The sequence below is a fragment of the Bos indicus genome, chromosome 21 (genome assembly GCF_029378745.1).
Source record: "Bos indicus isolate NIAB-ARS_2022 breed Sahiwal x Tharparkar chromosome 21, NIAB-ARS_B.indTharparkar_mat_pri_1.0, whole genome shotgun sequence".
Classification (NCBI taxonomy): Eukaryota; Metazoa; Chordata; class Mammalia; order Artiodactyla; family Bovidae; genus Bos; species Bos indicus.
In genome coordinates this window covers 65,128,223-65,148,064 of record NC_091780.1, presented here as the reverse complement: position 1 = coordinate 65,148,064, position 19,842 = coordinate 65,128,223, and the positions used below count along the sequence as shown (strand labels likewise).

The 19,842-nt window shown below is 61.2% G+C and overlaps 1 protein-coding gene across 16 annotated transcripts in view; it reads right to left on the bottom strand.

The window, feature by feature from the left end:
• EVL (Enah/Vasp-like) overlaps positions 1–19,842 on the bottom strand; it is a 108,710-nt gene that overhangs the window by 755 nt on the left and 88,113 nt on the right. For 3 of the 16 annotated variants that reach the window (XM_070775709.1, XM_070775705.1, XM_070775710.1), the window contains exons 4-14: positions 16,783–16,846; positions 14,101–14,165; positions 12,767–12,996; positions 12,005–12,126; positions 9,674–9,734; positions 6,982–7,048; positions 5,396–5,534; positions 5,238–5,300; positions 1,180–1,246; positions 788–845; positions 6–594 (exon numbers count right to left, since the gene is read on the bottom strand). In XM_070775709.1, the coding sequence (XP_070631810.1) occupies positions 518–594; positions 788–845; positions 1,180–1,246; positions 5,238–5,300; positions 5,396–5,534; positions 6,982–7,048; positions 9,674–9,734; positions 12,005–12,126; positions 12,767–12,996; positions 14,101–14,165; positions 16,783–16,846 (1,013 nt within the window). In that variant the 3' untranslated portion in view covers positions 6–517. The other 13 variants (XM_070775702.1, XM_070775701.1, XM_070775699.1 and 10 more) reach the window with 12 other exon arrangements.

Sequence of the window (19,842 nt, the reverse complement as noted above, 5' to 3'; positions counted from 1 at the left end):
AGGACAGGGCGTGGCTGATCACCCAGCCCTGGGCAGGAGTCCCAGTCTGCTGGCTCCCAGACCCCGCCTCCCTGCTCTGTGGGCTTAGCCAGCCTGGCCCACACCTTTCCTTTTCCTCTGGCTCCAGATCTGAGCCGGCTGTTTCAAAGGCTCCGGTGGGGAGTGGACAGATGGATGTGATTCACTGGGACGAGGCCCTGCCCTCTGGAGCTGCACGCCTGCTCCCCAGGCCAGCAGTGCCTAGTGGGCTGTGGACTTGGTCAGGCCCTTAGGCAGTTCTGTGTCTTCTGGGGCCCTCTAGCCTCTGGGAAGGCAACAGTTGCCCCCTGTAGCCCCAAACTCGGGGATCGGAAGCAGCAGAATAAAGAGAGTGATCTAAATCCACAGGATACTAAGATAAATAACGGATGGTTCAAAGCTGCTCTGGACTAGCGAACGCACCCTTCCCACCACTGGCTCATCCAGGAGGGAGCCTGGGGGGTGGGGTCAGACGGAGGTGCAGACCGTGAACACGTGCTCACACTTGGACAAGTTCCTTAATCTGTCTGGGCCGCCTCAGTCTGCCCAACCAGAGAACTGGGAGGCTGGTGTGGGCTGTGGGGAGGAAGAACAAAACCCCTCAACACAAACCCTCAGCCTCTCGGCCCAGGATGGCCTCACTGGCTGGGCCCTCCTGACCCCTGGCTTGCAGCCCTGGGCACAGGCACCCCTGCCCTCCCCAAGGCGTGAGCCTGGCTGGGTGCTGCCCCGTGGCGGGGGTCAGGGTGGGGGGCGCCCTGCCACTCACCGTCGATGATCTCCTCCTTCACTTTGTGAAGCTCCCGGACCACCTCCTCGAGGATCTCCTGTTGGGAGCAGGGCCTCAGGGTGAAGCTGGCAATGGTCACGGGCAGGGGAGGCCGGGCTCCCTTCAGAGCCATGTCCCTCTGTGTTCTCAGCTGCCCTCCCACTGGGGAAGGGTGTGTGTGAGGGGGGATGGGACATCCTGCGATGCCTCAGAAATACTTGGGCAAAGCCAGGGCGGACCCACCCAGAGGCAGGCTGGGAGGGCCCAGAGCCCCTTCCTGGTGAAGACGGGGCAGGGGCATTGAGGCTGCATGTGGCTCCCCGCCCCCGTCCTCCTCACCCGCTGTCACCCCCGGCCCAGCTCCTTCAGACTCTCCAGACAGACCCGCCCACCTGTTTCATCCGGTCCAAGTCTAAGGCATCCAGGGCCACGTCGTTGACACTCCCTGCCGGCTTCATCCTGGGGAGAGGGCACCGGGGGGCTGAGCTCGAGAGGCACGTGGGCGCCCCAGTGCTTGCCCACTGAGGGCCTGCTCCGCCCTCTTCAAATGCTGCTGCTTTGGTGCTTCAGAAGGACTCTCACGCCCCGTCTCCACCTTGAGAGGGCCTCTTGGGTACCGTGACCATGTTTCCGAACCCAAGCATCAGGACCTGGGGTCTCCCGACTTGACGGTGCTCACACGGAAGCGCCCACGCGTGGACGGCATTCCGAGCCACACGCTCCCTCCCCTGGGAAAAGGATGCTGATAAGCTGGTTCTCAGAGTAAGGGCTCTGATCCTGGCTAGACCACAGCCTGGGGAAACCAGTGATGCTGGCATGAAACAGGAGACAACTGCTCAGCCCAGAGTAACCTACGTCTGACACGAACCAGCGGCCCTGGTGTTGGCAACCGGCTCTGCATCAGGTTTTGCTCTTCTCAGGCAGAGGGTTTGGTTCTGGGGACTGTCCTTCTCTGACATTTCTGAACTAAGCTTAGCTGGCTTGAAATTTAATGTTTCCTGCACACAAATCCTCCCTGGCAAGTCTCAACAGGGGCTTCTCTGGTGGTTCGGTGGTTAGGACTTGGTGTTTTCACTGCCAGGGCCCAGGTTCGATCCCTGGTTGGGGAACTAAGATCCCACAAGCAGCACAGCATGGTTAAAAAAAAAAGAAGAAAATCTTGGCAAATGCTTTCACCTGGCCTTTCAAAGGAGAATCACGGTGCCGAGGGAGCACTTTCTGGATTCAATCTCTCTCCCCATGTGGAGAGAGAGGCAGGGTCAGGGAAATGATGTGGCCAGAGCCGCCTACAGGGATCATGGACCCGACAGCCGGCAGACACACACTGACTGGGGGGAGTGGACATGTGACAGCGGACACACACGTGACAGCCGGCGGACACACACGTGACAGCCGGCAGGCACACACTGACTGGGGAGTGGACACGTGACAGCCGGCAGGCACACACCGGGGGAACTGGCACGACCACCAGGCGTCACTGTACTGATTGGTCAGGCTGGGGTCCTCCGCAGCGGAGGAGAACCAGCAGGACGCTGAAGCGCCGGTGCGCTGTGACGGAGGACAGCGTGGAGTGGCCTCCACGTGGGCCAGCGATCCCCCTTCTGGGGACACAGCCGAAGGGAACGAGCTCGCTGCTCCCAGCAGACAGCCGCACCCCACGTCCGCTGTGGCGCTGTTCACAACTGCCACGACATGGAGACCACCTGAGCGCCCACGGACTGCTGAGTGGATGGAGATGATGTCCTATCTGTATCTACGTGGGTGTGTGTGCACACACGTGTACATGTATAGGTACACGTCACACACATTTATATAATGAAGTATTCCACGACGAGAAAGAAGGAAGTCCTGCCGTTTGTGACAACATGGACATGGCGCTGAGTAAGCAAGCCAGAGAGAGACAAATGCTGCATGATCTCACTTATACGTAAAATCCAGAAAAGCCCGTATTTAAAATGGGTGAACAACAGGGTCCTCCTGTGCAGCACAGGGACCTCTGCTCAGGGCCATGTGGCAGCCTGGATGAGAGGGGAGTCTGAGGGAGAGCACGGGGAGCTCTGCTCAGGGCACTGGCAGCCTGGGTGAGAGGGGAGTCTGGGGAGAGCACGGGGAGCTCTGCTCAGGGCACTGGCAGCCTAGGTGAGAGGGGAGTCTGGGGAGAGCACGGGGAGCTCTGCTCAGGGCACTGGCAGCCTGGGTGAGAGGGGAGTCTGGGGAGAAGGGACACAAGCGTAGGTATGGCTGAGTCCCTTCACTGTGCAGCTGAAACTCTCACAACGTTTCTTGTTCATCGGCTATACTTCAATACAAAATAAAAAAATCTCGAAAAGCCAAACTCATGGAAACAGAGACTGGCCTGGTGGCTGCCAGGGGTGAGGCAGTCGAGGGGCGCACAGCTGCAGTAACGAGGCAGACAGGCCGTGGGGGTGAACGGATGGCACGGTGGCTGCGGCTGGCGGTGCTGTGTTGCGGACTTGGGAGGAGCGCAGCAAGGTCTGCAAGTTCTCACCGCATACACAGAGGTATGACTGTGCGAGGTCACGGACATTTTAACCTGCCTGCCCGCGGTAATCATTTACAGCATCTAACACATGAAGTCATCGTGCTGTGTACCTTGAACTCACACAACGTTAGATGTCAATTATATCTCAGGAAAGCTGGATTAAAAAACCACTGAATGCCATGTAAATAAAATTTTAGTGGTCCAGTGCACATACCTGGATTAAAAAATAAAAAAACAAGGTGCTCCTGCACGTTTCTGGATGAATTCAGTAAAGAGGCCAAATGTGGTCCTGACTGAGTATGTAATTTTGGATCCTGGTAGGGAAAGAGGTCCCCTTCCCTGATGTAGGTTCAAGTCCTTGTTTCAAGAGCAATTTTCCAGGGCACCTGGACAAACCACGTCACCTCTCTGGGCCTTGGTCCTCCCCTCTGAACAGCCCCCCACCACCCCGACAGTGACCCCAACATCTCTGCGGGCCCTACAGCGGCTGCCCCCAGGGCACCATCTGTGAGTCTAGGAAGCGCTCTGGCTTGGAGCTGCAGAACTTGCTATCCCAGTGGGAACGCGTTGGACAGTGTTCTCGCCCTGAAAGGGATGCCTGGCTGCTCGAAACTTGGCAGCCTGTTCTTGCTCCACCAGCAGGAAGCAGCCACCTCCGCCAAGGGCTGCAGGCTGGCCCTGCCCGCCTCACCTCCCGGGCCCTGCTCTGGCTCCCGCCTGATGGGTTCACCTCCTGCCTCCAGCCAGGCGAGCGGGCCAGAGAGGCACTGCATCATGGCGCCCTGGCCCAGGGCACACAGAACGCAGCCTGTACGTGGACAAACCCAGGCTTGCCCCCTCAGTGTGCCTTCCTCCGCCCTCCCCACGCCCTATGCTTGTCAGCCATGCTGCTCTGCTTTCTGTTCTCTGAACTCGCCAGGCTGGTGGCAGGCTTGGGGCCTTAGCATTCACCGCTCTTTCAGCTTGCAAGTCTGCCCCCATACTCTCTGCAGGGCGGGGTCCCCTCATCTGTGTCTGCTCAAACACTGCCTCTGAGAAGCCCCCTCGCTGAAGCCCCTCTGTGCCTGGCACTGCCGACCACGGGACCCTCAGTGTCTTCCTCCGAGCACCTGTGGGAACGCATGGTTGTCTTGTCTATGGGTCTTTGCACACGGAGACAAGTTCCGTGCAGGCAGGGACCTCAGGCCTGGCCGAGAAGCTGGCTGACTCGGGCCCCACATGAGCCCTGGCCGACACTGGGACGGCCCTCCCTGAGCACCTGTGTCTGTCTTCACCACTCCCGCAGGGCTGGCCAGAGCTGTCTCTTGGCTGACTCGGCCAGACCAGGACCAAGCGCCACCTGCTCTGGGCTGTTCCCTCCTATTTGTGACGGACGTTGGAGACACCCCTTAGTGCGGGCTCTAGAAGCCTGCACATTCAGGCGACACTCGGCCCGTGGTTACGATCTGATTGCCTGAGGTTTTTTTGAGCGACCTCTGTTGCAAACAACCCATCCCGTTATCATGTCAGCTTTTGATTTGGGAAACGTGGCCAGTATCTCCCTGGAAAGATGCAGAGGAAGCAGAGGAGGGCGGTGCGGGGCCAGCCCCGGGACAGCAGGCCGCGGGGCGCAGCGAGGGCTGGTGAGGGGGACTTGCTGCATGCGGCTGCCATCCATGCTTGACCGCCCTGCGGTGGGTGAGCAGACCTCCACAGGGGGTGGAGTGAGCGGAGGAGGCTGCAGACGCCCCCTGGCTAGCTGGGCGTCCCGGCTGGTGAGCCCAGAGCTGGGACTGCACCTCCACAGCCCCCCACCGACGAGGGTGAGGAGGAGCTGGTCTGCCCTGTCCCTCACGACGCACAGCCCGCCCTCTCCCAGAGACAGCTGTTAGACCACAACGAGGCAGGGGCTGGGGTGTTAGTCACGGGAGGGGACAGAGGAGGTCCCAGAGACAGGAGGTTCGGTACCTAGAGTGAGGCTGCGACTGCAGGGGGCTCTTAGCTTCGGGGCTCTTGGCCACAGATGGGGTTCTATGCAGTGGGCAGAATGAAGCAGAGGTGAGTTGGCGCCGAGGCCTGCCTGGGCCTCCACCCCAGGGGCAGTGCGGGCTTCTGGGGCGGCTCACCTGGACAGCGAGGAGGACACGGGCTTCTCCGCTGAGCCGCTCCGCTCCCAGGGCTTCCGGCTGGCCTCTGTCGGTGCACGGCACGGACGAAGCACCTCAGGGCTGGGAGTGCGCCCGTGGCCCCACGCCCCGCAGCATCCTAGGCAGATGGCCCCGCCCCAGCTCCCGTGGCCCAGGTGGCCCTCGCAGGCCTGGCACCTGCGTCTCCCCAACTCAGGATGGGAGCCCCTGCTCCCACGACTCGGTTGACCTGGTTTCAAGTCCTCTCCCCATGGCTAGGGCTTTCCTTGGAATGTGCGCCGGCTGGGCAGGGAAGCTCTGAACCAGGACCTCCAGAAGCAGCCTGCCCCCAGCAGTGGGCCGGGCGGGTACAGGAAGCCCCTTGCCTGCACTCTCAGCGCAGCCCACGCCTGCCTTTGGGAGCCAGTGTCCCCGCTGTCCCTGGGCTCCGTGGCTTTCCCCACACACTGCTGCTAGCTCTTTCCCAACCTGGCCTTGGAAGTTGATTTGTCTTTCCTTTTTCAAGTGCTCTTTAATTGCATTTCACTTTACTACAAGAGGTCCACTGAAGTGAATGAGTTCCCTGACTTGGCAGGATGAGCAGAGAGGCAGAAGGGAAAGTTCCCTGGGGCAGCAGGGGCCAGCCACTCTGAGCTGAGCCTGGAGGCCACGGGCACACCTTCACTGAGCCTGCAGGGCGGACCTGGGAGCAGGACCACACCCGAGCTTCGGCACGTGGCCCTGGGCGTACCGCTTACACGCACTGAGCTTCTAACTGCGAACTCACAGTCCCTCTACTGGGATGTGACACTCACCAAGAATTGTGGCACTGCCTGAGGAGAGGCCACGGAACCCAGCCTCACAGGGAGGCCGATGAGCCAGCAGAGGGGCAGGACGTGAGGCCCAGGTGGCCGCAGAGCCGTGCCCCAGCGAGCTGCCAACAGCGGGCATGAGCCTCTCGCCACTGGCTGGGGTGGGGCGGCCTATTTTCTCTCTGTCCCCCCACCCCCACCACACGCTCGGGAGCACAGGCCTGGCTCAGAGCAGACCCTGAGACGTTTGTTGAATGACTGAGGGGCCAAATGCAGCGGCCTCTCTCCACCACAGAGCCTGAAGGCGCTCTTCTGACCACACCGCTCCAGAGCTTGCACCAGGATAGGTTCGCGGCGTCTGCTTTGCAGGCCTCATCTGGCTGACTGCTCAGTGAGCAAGGCTCCCTGGTGTTTTGCAAGGAGCACGACTGCGGCATTTACATGCTCCTCTTCAGAGCAGGGCCCAAGGCCAGGAAGCTGAGCCTCCGGGCCCATCTCCCCCACCCCTCCTAGGTGTGGGCAGACCCGCTGGGGAAACAGCTGGACAGGGCGCTCTCTCCCCCAGAGTGTCCTGCACGTGCTCAGGATCCGACTACAGGCGGCTGCTGACGGGGGCCGGAGGGGCTTCCGTGCAAGATGGCAGGGCGCCCCGCCAGCACAGCCTCTCTGCTCATCCGCCCATGGGGGAGGCCATGGGGGTCAGATTGTCTTTCTGTGAGAGCCCCTCCCACTCTAAGACCCCACACCTGGTGCAGGCAGGGTGGGGCCCCTTACCTGACGAGTTGGGGAGCTGCTGGCTGGCTGCTCGGGTCCCTGGAGATGGAGAGTTGCTGGGCTCTTCCTGAAACGGAAGAGAAGGCTCTGCTGTCGATCTGGTTAGGAAGGCCGGCTGGGTGGGGACCTTCAGGCCAGGTCATCTAGGAGACCGCAGTTTTCCAAATTATCCAGTGAACGAGTGTTACTTCTACAGTGAGACAATCATTGTGCTTCACTAGTGAAAACCCCAGGTGGTGCAGGGAGGTGGTCCACCGCACAGCAGTTGGGGAAGAAGGCTGCAGGGAGACACAGCGGACGAGTCAGGACGACTACTCACCCCTGGCCTCCACACTGAGCACTGACCTCGCGACCATCAGGAACCCCCGTATTTGTGGGGTGCATGAAGAGAATTCTCGGAGTCGCTGATTCAGGGGCAAAAGAATGTGCTAGGCTGTGGGTCTCCAGAGGAAGACCCCCAGGAAGACCCTAGGAAGATCTCCCAGGCCTCTCGCTGTGAGAGAGTGGAGTTAATGAAATTATGGAAATCAACACATGTGCCTGGGGACCAGGACCCAAAGGAAACATGCCAGAGTGGGAGACATTATGGGTGAAATTACAGTAACTGGACAATAAATCAGAAAAAAATTTTAACATTATCCTATTATTTCAAAAGTAACTAATAAGACTGCTCCCTATATAAAGGAAAGTTTGGCCTCAGTTGCAAGCCGGGAAGAGGCCCCCCGGCCCCTGCCGCCTCGCAGCCTGTGCTCTTCATGGCTGGGACACATTCTCAGAGCCCCGCAGCCAGCAAGGGGCAGTAGCCCCGCAGCCAGCAAGGGGCAGTAGCCCTGCCCAAGCCACCTGACTCCACATTCGGGGGTGTGGGGTTCTCCCAAACGTGGAGGGCTCCACATTTCCTTCTTGAAACCTTGGACACCTTCAGTGAAGATCTGGAAAACACTGAAAAGTATAGAAACGAAAAAGCCAGGGACTCCCCTGGAGGTCCAGTGGTAAAGACTGACTGCTTTCACTGCTGAGGGCCCAGGTTCGGTCCCTGGTTGGGGAACTAAGATCCATGTGTAGTACAGCCAAAAAAAAAAGAAACAAGAAAAGCCAGCTGCCGGTGTCCCTGGCCACATGGCACTCGCTCTGGGTGTGGGACTGTCCCGGCCCTGGAAGAGGCTGCTCCCATGTGGGCGGGGCCTCCCGACCACACGCGACCAAAGCAGCAGCCTGGAGGCCTACAGAGAAAGGGGAGTCAGAGGAGGAAAACTCTACCCTTGGGGTCAAAGATTTCTCCTGGAACCCTGGGATTTGAAACCTACTCTTTTCCTAGTGGCTCAGACAGTGAAGGATCTACCTACAATGCCAGAGACCTAGGTTCGGTTCCTGGCTTGGGAAGATCTCCTGGAGAAGGGAATGGCAACTCACTCCACTATTCCTGCCTGGAGAATCCCACGGACAGAGGAACCTGGTGGGCTACAGTCCATGGGGTTGCAAAGAGTCGGATACGACTGAGCACTTCCACTCCTTTTCTTCCTAGAGCCCACGGAGCTGGGGCTGGCGGTGCTGGCTGGAATCCACCAGTCTTTGGAGGCCTGTGACTACCCCTGAGCTCCTGGCCACACAGGCCTCTGCACTTGGAGACATTCAAGCGGAGTCAGCTGGATGGACTCCATACTTGGTGCAAGGCACGCGGACAGTGGAATATGCACGCGTGGTCCTCGCAGGGCTCACAATCTGGCAGCAAGGCGCGAGTAAACGAGATAAATATGTGTGCTGAGAGTGGAGCAGAAGCACAGCGGGGAGAGGCGCCCAGGGACCAAGCTGCAGGGAGCCTTACCTAGTCTGGGGTCTGGGAGACCATTTCTCAGGGAACAATGCTAATGCAAAGATACGCAGACTGGGGAGGAGTCGGCTGTGGGGGCCGAGGGGGCTGCGTGTGCCTAAGTTGGGGGTGAGGAGGTGGGAAGGCCGCTGGCAGGGCTGGAGCCCTGGGCCTCGCCTGGCGAGCCTCGTCCAGTGGCACGGCAGTGAGCATGCCCTGGCACTGGGTGGCCATGTTTCTTTTGTCTCCCCCTGCCACTGAGATGCGACCTGTATGCTGTCTGCGGTCAAGGTCGAAACCTAGTGGTTTCAGCAGGAACCTGCTTGTACAGGGAAAGCTTAGCACACAGGACAAAAGCCTTAGCCGCGCTAGGTGGAGGCAGGCATGTGGAGTTCTGGGTGGACAGATGGGACTCCAGGATCCTGATCCGTCCGGACAAGCGCCTGAGGCTCGGGGTCCTTTGCCAAGCTCATCCGAGGCTTTGCTGGAATCGATGGACTCGAGTGACGTCTTTTAGGAGTAGAAACAAATAGGAACAGCCCTGGTCTTGAAGCAGACACCCCCTACCGTGACTGTACCCGAGTCTGTCGAGGAGGAGACTTGTCCGTGTGTCTGAGCTTCCCAGGCTCCAGGCCCCCTTGTCATGACACTCCTGGCTGGATCCTGCTTCTCTGCCTCCCACCTGCCTCCCCCACGAGGCTGCCAGACGCTCAGTGAGTGCCGACCTGCTCCGTGGTGCAGGGGGATGGACAGGAGTCCCCCGCCCTCCTATAATCGCCCAGTAAAGGATCCATGACGTGACTGTCCAACCCTGGGCACCGTGGGGCCTGGTGTGCCCACGTGGCACGGGAAGCTGGGCAGGCCGGGGGTGGGCGCACTTACTGTTTGGCTTTCGTCTTCCTTCTTGTCCGCCGGCTTGTCTGTCTGGGAGGCTGCTTTTCTCCTAACACAGAAGGGAGAAAACACACCATCAGCCCCAGAGGTTTCCACACTGACTGGACACCTCTTCTGTGCGGACACAGCTTGGTCCTCAGAGGCCCCTTGCTGGGGTCTAACCCGTTTCATGTGAAGGAGGTAACTTGTCCAGGCAGCTATCTGGGGTGATGCCTGAGTGAGTGTCCAGGCCTTCTGTGCTGGTCCCAGGACCCTGGATGCCAAACTGGTCTGGCAGGGGGTGTGGGGACACTTGCATCTCTGTCTACAGCACCTGAGGGGCAGAAGGTTGGTCCACACCCCGTCCCGGTCAGAAGAGCTGGGTGACAGCTATGGCCCCAGAACACCCAGGCCTGACCGCGAGAGGTGAGAGAGCCCCCAACTCCACAGGTCACTCTGCAGACATCCCATCTGCGGGCCACCTGTGGGAGGAGGAAGCCTGCCTATCTCTCTGAAGTCCCTTGCCTCGGAGCTCAGCAGCCACACCCTGCCAACCCAGACGCCGCAAAGAGCTGCTCAGGAAGGAAAGGCTCTGACAGACGCCTCTGGTGAGGACAGCACCCCCCAGGGATGAGCCCCTGCTCAGACACCCTGAAAACTACCTGCTCTCTGCTGGCCACACTGGGCACCGACATCTGGCTAATTCTCATTCCACACGCAGCAGCCTCTCCGAAGCTGCCAGAACACAGTGCTCAAGGGCTCACAGTGAGCTGCCCATCAAAGGGCAAACTGGCCTGATGGGTGACGGCCACCAGCGGGCTGTCCCTGTTGAGGGACCAGCCCATGCTGCAGCCTCCGCAGTCACATGGGGGCCCCTTCTTCATCGGCTTATCCCGGGAAGGACGGGTCCTCCCAGAAAGCCAGGAATCGTCCCCGACATCTTCCTCCCTACAGCGTGCCTGCTCAGTCCTGCCTCTGCATTTGTTTCTGGGCTGGCTGTCTGGTCTTTATTTCCAATGCTGGGTGCAAGCACCCCGGCTCCTCCCTGGCCTGCCACTGTGCCCGTGACACTGTGCCTGCTCAGAGCCAGGTTGTCTTCCAAGAAAACACAGCAGACCAGGCCCCTCCAGTCCCGTGGAGATTTCCTGTGCCGACCACCTGTGGGCAAGATGCCCCCGCCTGGGAAAGGGTGTGGGACAGCCCTTGGAGGGAGGAGGCAGCAATTCTGCCAGGGCCTTCATTCAAAGAAACAGCCCACAAGGGCATCTCCTCATTGGCTCCACTCGACACCCAGCGCTGAGCGGGGCTGCATGGGGCAGCATGACAGCTCCTTGCCGGTCGTGTGGGGTGTGTGTTCACTGCGGGCCCGGCTCTGCCACCAGCCATCTGGCGTCTCCCTGGCTCCTGGCACACTGGCCTTTTCCTGTTCTCAGAAAGTTCCTCTCTGTTTGGTCTAAACCATCAAGGCCAAGTGCACTGGTGTTGCACTTGGGGTGACTGTGCATATATCGTTTTTAAAGAAAAACTATTTTTAACGTGAGGCTCCCCTGGAACGGAATCCAACCTGCCTGCATGACGAGACTTGCTCCCCAGTCCTGCGGTGCCTGGGTGAGCCAGGCACGGGGCCCCGTCAGCGTACGCCTGCTGCTACCCCACGTCCACAAGCACAGCCCGCGCTCTGTGACGCCCCCAGAGGGAGCTGACTATCGTTCCGCCTGCTTGGGATCCAGCTGGGGACCAACCAAGTGCAGACGGGAGTGGAGGCCTGGGCCCCAGAGCCGGCCAGGGGCGGGGGCGCTGCTGCTCCTCCCTGGGCCACCCGGGCACTCCTCCCGGGGTCCCTGTAACCCCCTCACAGGACAGGCCCTGTCATTACCCATTCCCCAGGAGGAATCGTTTTCTTTTTCCCTAAGAATTTATCTCTGAAATTACCTTCAAATTTTTCTCTGCTCAGGACGAGGCTGGGACATGGCAGATACTCTGAGACAAACACTTGTTAGACTGAAATGAGGAAGGCTTTAGACTTGAGTGGACTCCTTTTGGCTCGATGTCTCAGACTGACCCCGGAGAAGGGAAAGCCTGAGTGACAGTCCCCCTGCTCGGCTGAAGCCCGGGGCCAGTGGCTGCTGGTGGGGAGGGTGGTGCTGTCCCCCCCTGCTCGGCTGAAGCCGGGCCAGTGGCTGCTGGTGGGGAGGGTGGTGCTGTCCCCCCTGCTCGGCTGAAGCCGGGCCAGTGGCTGCTGGTGGGCAGGGTGGTGCTGTCCACCTCCCGCAGCCCTGGACCAGGCCCTGGGCGCAGGAGCCCCTGACAAGCGGTGAGCTGGTCAGTCGACACACTCACCTCTTGGCCAGCAGCTTGTTCATCTCTTCCATGAGGCCTCCACCGCCACCCCCACTGCTGGCCCGGTTGGCATCAGACTTCGAGGGCCCGCTGGGACTGGAGCCTCCAGACGCATCTTCTGGCTAAGGGGAGACAGTGCTTCAGGCCGGTGACTTAAGGGAAAAGGGTCTGGGTGTGACGGCAGAGCTGGAAGGGGCCAGGCCAGGCTCTCTGGTCCCATCTCCCCAGTCCCACCCCCTGGAGACAATCCAGGGGGCGCCGTCGACTGGAGGTCACTGTTCGCAGATACGCCCCAGGTCCACTGGCTCCCGGTCAGCGGCCTTGACGAGGCCGGTATGACCTGAGGGGCAAGGGGGCACAACTCTGTATCAGAGGTGCCCTTTAGCCCACAAACACACACACGGCCTTCTTCCAGAAGCTCCTCCTGCCAGGACACTGGGGAAGGCTTGGGAGGACCAGCTGAGCCTGAGGAAGCTGACGAATGTAAACTCAGGAGACCCAGGGCCTGAGTCCAAGCTGCAGCTGGTGACCTGCATGCTCTGGACAAGTCATTCACAAGCCCGACCCTCGGTTTCCTCATCTAGGAGGGCGGCAGCTCCTGCCTCACCCCGTGCCACCCCAATTCTCTTGGGAACCAGGGAACTGGGACTGAGGCGGCAGGAGGCGCCGTCTGGTTGGGGAAGGCGGTGCTGCTCCCCCCGGCAGGAAGGGGCCCCCAGCCTCGTCCTCCTCCACCCACCCCCTGGGGCCCACGATGCTCACCCGCTGGACCCGTCTCAGCTTGGCTCCAGCCAGGGCGGCGGCCAGGCCAGACACGGAGCTCTCGTCGTGGCTGGTGCCCTGGGCTCCTCCGGCCGGCAGTGGGGGTGGGGGCGGGGGGGTGGCCCCTGTGGGTGGCGGTGGGACAGGGGGTGGGGGTGGGGGTGGAGGGCCGCTACACGAGAGGGGGGCGCTGGCTGCAGAGGAGGGGTGCCCCGGCGGGAGGCTGGGTCCTAAAACACAGCAGTGGGCTCAGTGAGTGCCCAGGCCCAGATGGAGCCTCCTGGGGAGCTCTTCTGCGGATGAGGAACAGCTCAGGGTCACCTCTTCCAAGAAGCCCCTCAGGAGGCGCCTGCTGCTGCCCCAGTGCCCCCGACACCTGGGGCCTGGCTCGACCCAGTGTCGCATGAGAAGCCCCTCAGGAGGCGCCTGCTGCTGCCCCAGCCCCCCAACACCTGGGGCCTGGCTGAACCCAATGGCACATGTTGGCTTTGCACCCCCGAGCTCCACCGACTTCCTGCTGCTCAGCGGTGGTCTTCCAGGGGAGGAAGCCCTCTGGTGCCCAAATGGTATCTCTTTTTCCTCCTCTGCTCCTTCTCGGTACTCAGCACCCTCCCAGGCACTGGCAGCTATTAGCCCCCGAGATGCAATGGGGACTGGCCCCCTTGGCCTCGGGGGACGGCTGCAGGGCCGACAGGGGCACATGTCCAGGAGCGGCGCCGTGGGCTGTGCAGTCCCGTCCCTGCCCCTCGTCCACCACCTGAGTCTCTGCTGCCTGCCGGGCCCTGCGCAGGGCGCTGGGGACCAGTGGCCGCGGGCTGCATGCTCTCAGAGCTCACGGCCTGGTGGGGAGCAGTGAGCCAATCACACGGACGACTGCACATCTGTCACTGCGGAGGGTGACAGGTGCCACAAGAGCAGGCACACAGTGCTACCCTGACCTGTGGGGAGGGGCTCCAGCTGGCCAAAAGCCACGGAAACCTTCCTTAGGGAAGGACAACCACGCCGGGACAGGAGTGAAGTCTGGTGAAGGGGCACGGGTGTGAGGGAGGCGGCGGCCCCGAGAAAACGAGCTGCAGGAGGGGTGCTCACAGGGTGGTGGGCCTGCAGGGACCGGGCCTGCGTGCCTGGAGGCCGGGCAGGGAGCCGGGTAGGCCAGCGTGAAGGGGAAGAGCTGACACAGCAACAGGGTCAGTTCCGAGTCAGAAACATGGAGTGAGGCTGGCGCCCTCTGGGGCGCCCTCTGGGGCCCGTGCGCTCAGCAGTGGGCCGCCGACTGCCCAGCATGTCCCAGGCGGAGGGAAGGGACGGCCCTGGCAGGGGCAGGATGCTCTCACCTGTGGCCGAGGCTCTTCTCTCGAGAGACTCCTGGCGCTGTTGGTGCTGCTGCTCCATCACTTGTCTGAGAAGCAACCACAGCAGAGAACAAGTCCGTGTCAGAGCCTGGGCTGCAGAGTCAGGCTTCCCGGTGCCCCGGGGCTCGGCAGCGAGCCCACCTCATCCCACCCTGGGCTCCGGCTGCCAGGCCTGCAGTCCCTGCTTACACAGGCTGAGCTGTGACCGGTCCAGATCTCCACCCAGGGCAGCACCGGCAGCCCGTGGACACTGACACCTTGGCAGGGAGCCCCTCACGAGGCTGAAGTGACCATCTGGCCGAGTGACCAAGCTTCCCCCAGGCTGGATGAGCTTGCCTGGTGTCTGGAGGCCTCAGCAGACACGACCTCAGGGCCACTCACGCCCACTGCACCTGGCTTAGCTCCCTAAGCCCATGGGAGGCTGTGTGGCCGTGCCGAGTGACCTCGGCAGGGACAACCTCCTGGCTCCTCGCAGGAGGGGCCCTGGGCTGCTCTTCAAGGCTGGCTGAGTGAAGACACGGGCCCACGAGCACGTGCACAGAACCTGGGGCTGCAACGCCAGTGCGGGAGGGGCTCAGGAGTCACGGGGACTGTGGGTGGCAGTGAGGCTTCAACTGCCAACGCTGAAGGCCCGTCTTGGGGCGTGGGGCCCAGGGCTGCTCTGAGGGCTACTCTGCTCCTGGGCAGGAGGCGGGAGGGCGCCCGCAGAGAGAGAGGCTGCGGCCGTGCCTCTGCAACACCAGTTCCCAGCGCGCTGGCATGGGGCTGGCTGCTGCGGGTGTGCTTAGTGGGGACTAGGCACACGGGGCTGCCAGTGCGTGCACCTTGGAGGAAGGAGAAGCAACACGCAGGGCTCGCTGTGCGGCCACTGAGCAGCAGAGCGCTTTCTGGTCCCCACTCTGGGAGTCACGGGGGAGCTTTCTCCCTTTCCTGGGCCTAGATGCCTCTCCATAAATAAGAACACATGTCATGGGTTCTTGGAAGGACTGTGCTTGATATCTAAAAAATCCCGGAAAAGGCCCTTCTGACACTAAAGATGTTTGAAAAGCTCCCAGCAGCATCTGCATTAAGCTTCTCCATTCAAACTGCCGAAATATCACCCCCAACTCCAGCCTCTCCAGCAGGACCCACGTGCCCAGAAGCCCTCCACGAGAGGAATTGGTCTTCTGTGGACACAGGCTGCTGGCAGTGAGAAGACAGGATGGCTCTGTGCTGGGCTCACTGCATCCCTCGTGGGCAACACGCAACCTCTCCCAGCCTCCCTCCGTCCCGACCAGCAGGTCCCTGCTCTGGAGTCTGATGCCTGCGGTTCTGATCTCCAGGGGTTACTCGGCCTGGGGACACCGACTGCAGACAAAAGTGAACCGCCCTCTGCAGCCGGTGGCCCTGGACGCTGGACTTGGCGGTGGAGATTCTCCAGCTCTGAGAGCCTAACTGCAGGGTCTGTATGGGACCCCCGTCCCTCTCAAGGACGGCCTGGGAGCTGGCAGAGGGCTGAGCCGGGGCCAGTCCTGGTTCTGCTCCTAACTTCTGCTTCCTTTCTCTTCTCCTACCTTCAGTGGCTCATGTGAGAAACAGCACGGGTAACGATAACCCGAGGGCTAATGTGAGCGTTAAAATGAGACAAAGTGTGCAAAAGCCCTAGTTAGCTACATAGCATTCTTCTAAGAAGCTAGGAATGAACAAACAGAAGCCTCTGTGACCCACGTCTAGGAAGCATACACCCGTTTTTCCCTTGCTAACACTGCCACCTCCCAACAGGAGACTGAGGCCCAGGGTCACAAAGTCCACCATGGGGGCCGAAGGCACTCAGGGCAGGGGACAGGCTCCAGGTGAGGAACCTGAGAGCCTCAGCCAGGGGAGAGACTCCCAGCCCTGACCTCAGGCTCTGCCTGAGCCTGGCCACAGGCTGGCAGTCAGGTCCTCTTCTGCTCCCCCGGAGAGGATATGGCCCAAGCCTGCCTCCCAGCACGGCTCCACAGAGCCGGGATGCCAGGCCCTCAGAGATGCAGAGCCCCTGCCCAGCAGGGTGGGCTAACAGCCTGGCCCTGCTCTCTGGCACAGGGACTGGGGAGGCGGCGGCTCCTCAGCCACCGTGAGGTCTCCTGAAACTTCAGGACAACAGTGCTGACCGAGACACTCAAGACGCGCCCTGGAGGGGCGGGGAGTGGGTCACCCTACCCCATGGGAGCAGCCTCCTCCACAGGCTGGCCCCATGAGGATAAGGACACAGCCCGGCCTGGCCACCCAAGGGCGGCTGCAGCCCAGAGCGCCCTTGTGGCCTCTGTCTGCTTTAACCCCTACTGGGGGGGCCGTGCGGGGCACCCACCAAGGCCTCCGACAAGAGACCAGGGCTCACAAGGCCTCCAGACAGACACGAGACGGGGCCTAAGACGGGCTCAGTCAGACTGGCCTGGCGGGTCACGTGCGGGTCCCTGGACGATGACCTAACACACCTGGGAGGGTGTTTAGTAAGCGGATGGGCCGGGACTCTGCCAGGCTGACGGTGAGGCTTCGGAGTCAGCGGTGCCCCGCTGTGGAACCACACGCTCACGTTGTCGCTGGCCAAGTGGCGACGAACGCCTCCCCCTCCTCTCTGGCCAGGCCTGTGCTCCCGCCCCCGCCCGGGTGTGCCCTCCACGCCGGCTCTGCCGGGGGACTTACCTTCTCTGGACGTCCATCTCGTCGGGAGAGGGGCCATTCTGCACCTGACGCTGGCTGGAGGGGCCTGCAGGGAAGAGAAGCACAAAGGCCTGTGGGTTAACGGGGGAGAGGACCCCTGGGGGCTGCCCCGCCTCTGCCCCCGGTCCCCCAGGAGACGGTTTCATGCTGGCTCTCAGCCTCGCGACGCCCCGGCCCACCCCATCCTCTCATCAGCCCTCTGTCCCTTTTCTTGTGGGTCTTCGTGTGGAGCCACTTACAGGGTTCAAGCTCATCCCTTCTCATGGTGATCCCTCTCTCCTTCCCCTTGAATGGCGCCTGTGGCTGCCACTTCTTCAGCTGCCACCCTGCCCTCAATCCCCTAACCTCGAGCTACAGTCCCCCCACTTCCCACGAAGCCGTTCTAACTTGGAATTGCCAACCCAGTGGGTCCATTTTATTCCGACTTGTGAGCAGGGGTGCGACATTCCAGCAGGAAGAGTCAGGGTGGGGATTTCAGCCCGTACCCCTCCCCACGGCGGGATGCCCTCCTGCCTGCACCCAGGAGCCCGGAGGTGTGGTGAGGGCAGGTGACGGGGGCCGCAGAGGATGAGCGAGCAGCCGTGGAGCCTTCCGGGCCACGTTCTTGCCCTTGACCCTGAAGGCAGGGCCCCGGCAAGGGCTGCCGCGCGTGCCTAGTGTTCAGACAGGGACTGCTTCTGTGTTTCATTTACAAGAAAATCAGGCTTTGGCTCCAATCTGAGAAAAACCGATTGTTCATTCTCTTGGCCGGCTCAGGTGTCACCTCAGGTGTCACCGGGGAACCGCAGGCAGTCAGGGCGGCGGGGGAGGGACCAGGGCAAGCTGGCCTCACGCCTCGCGGCTGAGCTGGGCAAGGGGCGTCATCTCCAACCTAGGGTGAGGGGCCAGCAACGCTCAAGAGCAAGACAAAATCCACGATGGGCAGAAGGCCCGTCCCGCAGGGTGCGCCAAGCAGCTGGGAGGTTAGCCGTGTGTGCCCTGGAGCGGGGCACGGCAGGACACAGGGTAACAGAATCTCCAAGCTGAAACAGGTCACCTGCTGCCCCGCACCGGAGCCCCTGGTGCCTCCAGGCCGCCCTCCTGGCGACGGAGGCCTGACCTCCCAAGGGAGCGGGTTCCTTCCAACAAGGAGGTCCCAACCCAACCTACCCACGCCCACGAAGGCCTCATTTCCACTTCTAGGGGTGATGACACGGGCGGAAGCTTGTTCTGTGTTCCTACACTTGACAGCCCATTCTGTGCTGGAAGCCTGCTTCCATACTCGGCAATGCCCAGCCATAGGCCCTGCCGTGGGCTGCGGTCAAGTTTTCTGTGAGCCTTGTCTACCACTTCCTGGTTCCTGTGTGGATGCTTTGGCTGCGAAAGAGGAGGGTCCAGGTGGAGGGCAGTGGGCCAGCTGCCTGATGGCAGGAGGCCCGCCCAGCACTACAGGAACATTCCTCCCTGGGAGACCCTGCCTTGCTGGGCACCCACGGCTGCACCCAATTGGGCAAGAGAGAAGACGCCTGCGGGCTCTTTACAGAGGTGACTGCTGCTGCTGCTAAGTCGCTTCAGTCGTGTCCGACTCTGTGCAACCCCACAGGTGGAAGCCCACCAGGCTCCCCCGTCCCTGGGATTCTCCAGGCAAGCACACTGGAGTGGGTTGCCATTTCCTTCTCCAACAGAGGTGACCACATACACGTATGTACCTGGTGGCACACGGGAGAAATGAGAGAAACGCTAGTTTTCTCTCTCTGTCTTTAAACACCCTTTTCCTGCTCCATCTATTCAACACACAATAATTCTGCTCCTTTTAAAAACTGGTTTGTCAATATGTTCAGTATAGGTGTTGGGAGAATTTTTAAAGATCAATAAAAAAAATCCCAATTAAAAAAAAAATCTACGGTAGAAGGGAGGTCTTTTTCTCTCCTATTCCATGAGGCCCAGGCCTGAGGGCTCCTCCCCTCCTTGTTCTCAGGAAACCAGAGCCAGAATATAAGAACAGTGCTTTACCATGGCGTCAAAGACACTTTTCTTAATTTAATTTACATTTACTTTAATTCTCACAATCCCAGCAGACAGGTCCCAGGAAGACTTGTAACAGGTGTGGGAATGGCCCAGAAAAGGTTAAGTGACACAGCTGTCAGCAGCAGAGCCTGGCCCAGACTACCCGAGAAATGCCACTTCCTTTCTTAAATTCAGCTGGAGTGTGTGTCTACTGAGACTGGCCTGAAGGATGAGGCGTGCAGGGGGCAGCCTGGCCGGAAGAGCCCTGGGTGAGGGGTGCAGCCCTCGGACAGCACCCGGGCTCTGCCTGGCGTCCACGTGGCGGGCAGTACTGCCCACTCAGCCCGGTGTTTGGGGATCAGGCCTGAAACCCGGACTCCTGCAGAGTTCCGGCCTCAGCTCCCGGGCCTGGATCTTCCCTCTCCTGGGGCTGAGCCCGTGCTCTGGAGCCCCTGCCTGGCTGGGGCCGGCCGCGCCACGCCAGGATCCTAGCTGGCAGCGAGCTGCTGTGGACGTTCGGGGCGTGCACCCCTCGCCCTGCCTGCTGGCCTGGCCTGCCTCCTGATGCCCTCAGCCGGCCGGCCCGGTCCTCCTCTGGTAGGGCGGGCTGAGCGGAGCCCCGCGGCTCTCATGGTGACACGGCTGGGCCTTTCGACACTACGGAGCAGGGAGCGATGACTCTGGTTGTGTAAGGCCTTCGTTCCTCTTGACCGCAGGACACGTAGGTCGGTTTTGAGCTGCGAGGGTCCTTCGCGTTAGGACGTGCAGGCCCTCCGTCTCAGGGCAAGGGGTCTGTCCAGGGTCACATGGGGCGCGTCTCCGTCCTGCGGGTCCATTCCACTTGCTGGCCATGTGCCCCGTGGCAGAGGCACGAGGATGGGGAGGAGGCGCTGCCCTCCAGAAGGGCTAGGGCCCTTGGGACATTCGGGCAGAGCCTGTCCACAGTGCTTCCTGCTTTGGCATCTCAGGGTGGGAGTGCTGGGCAGCTGTCACCACTCCCGTCTGTCCAGTGTCCCGTGTCATTTCCTGGTGGTGTGATTAGAAGCCAAGGTGGAG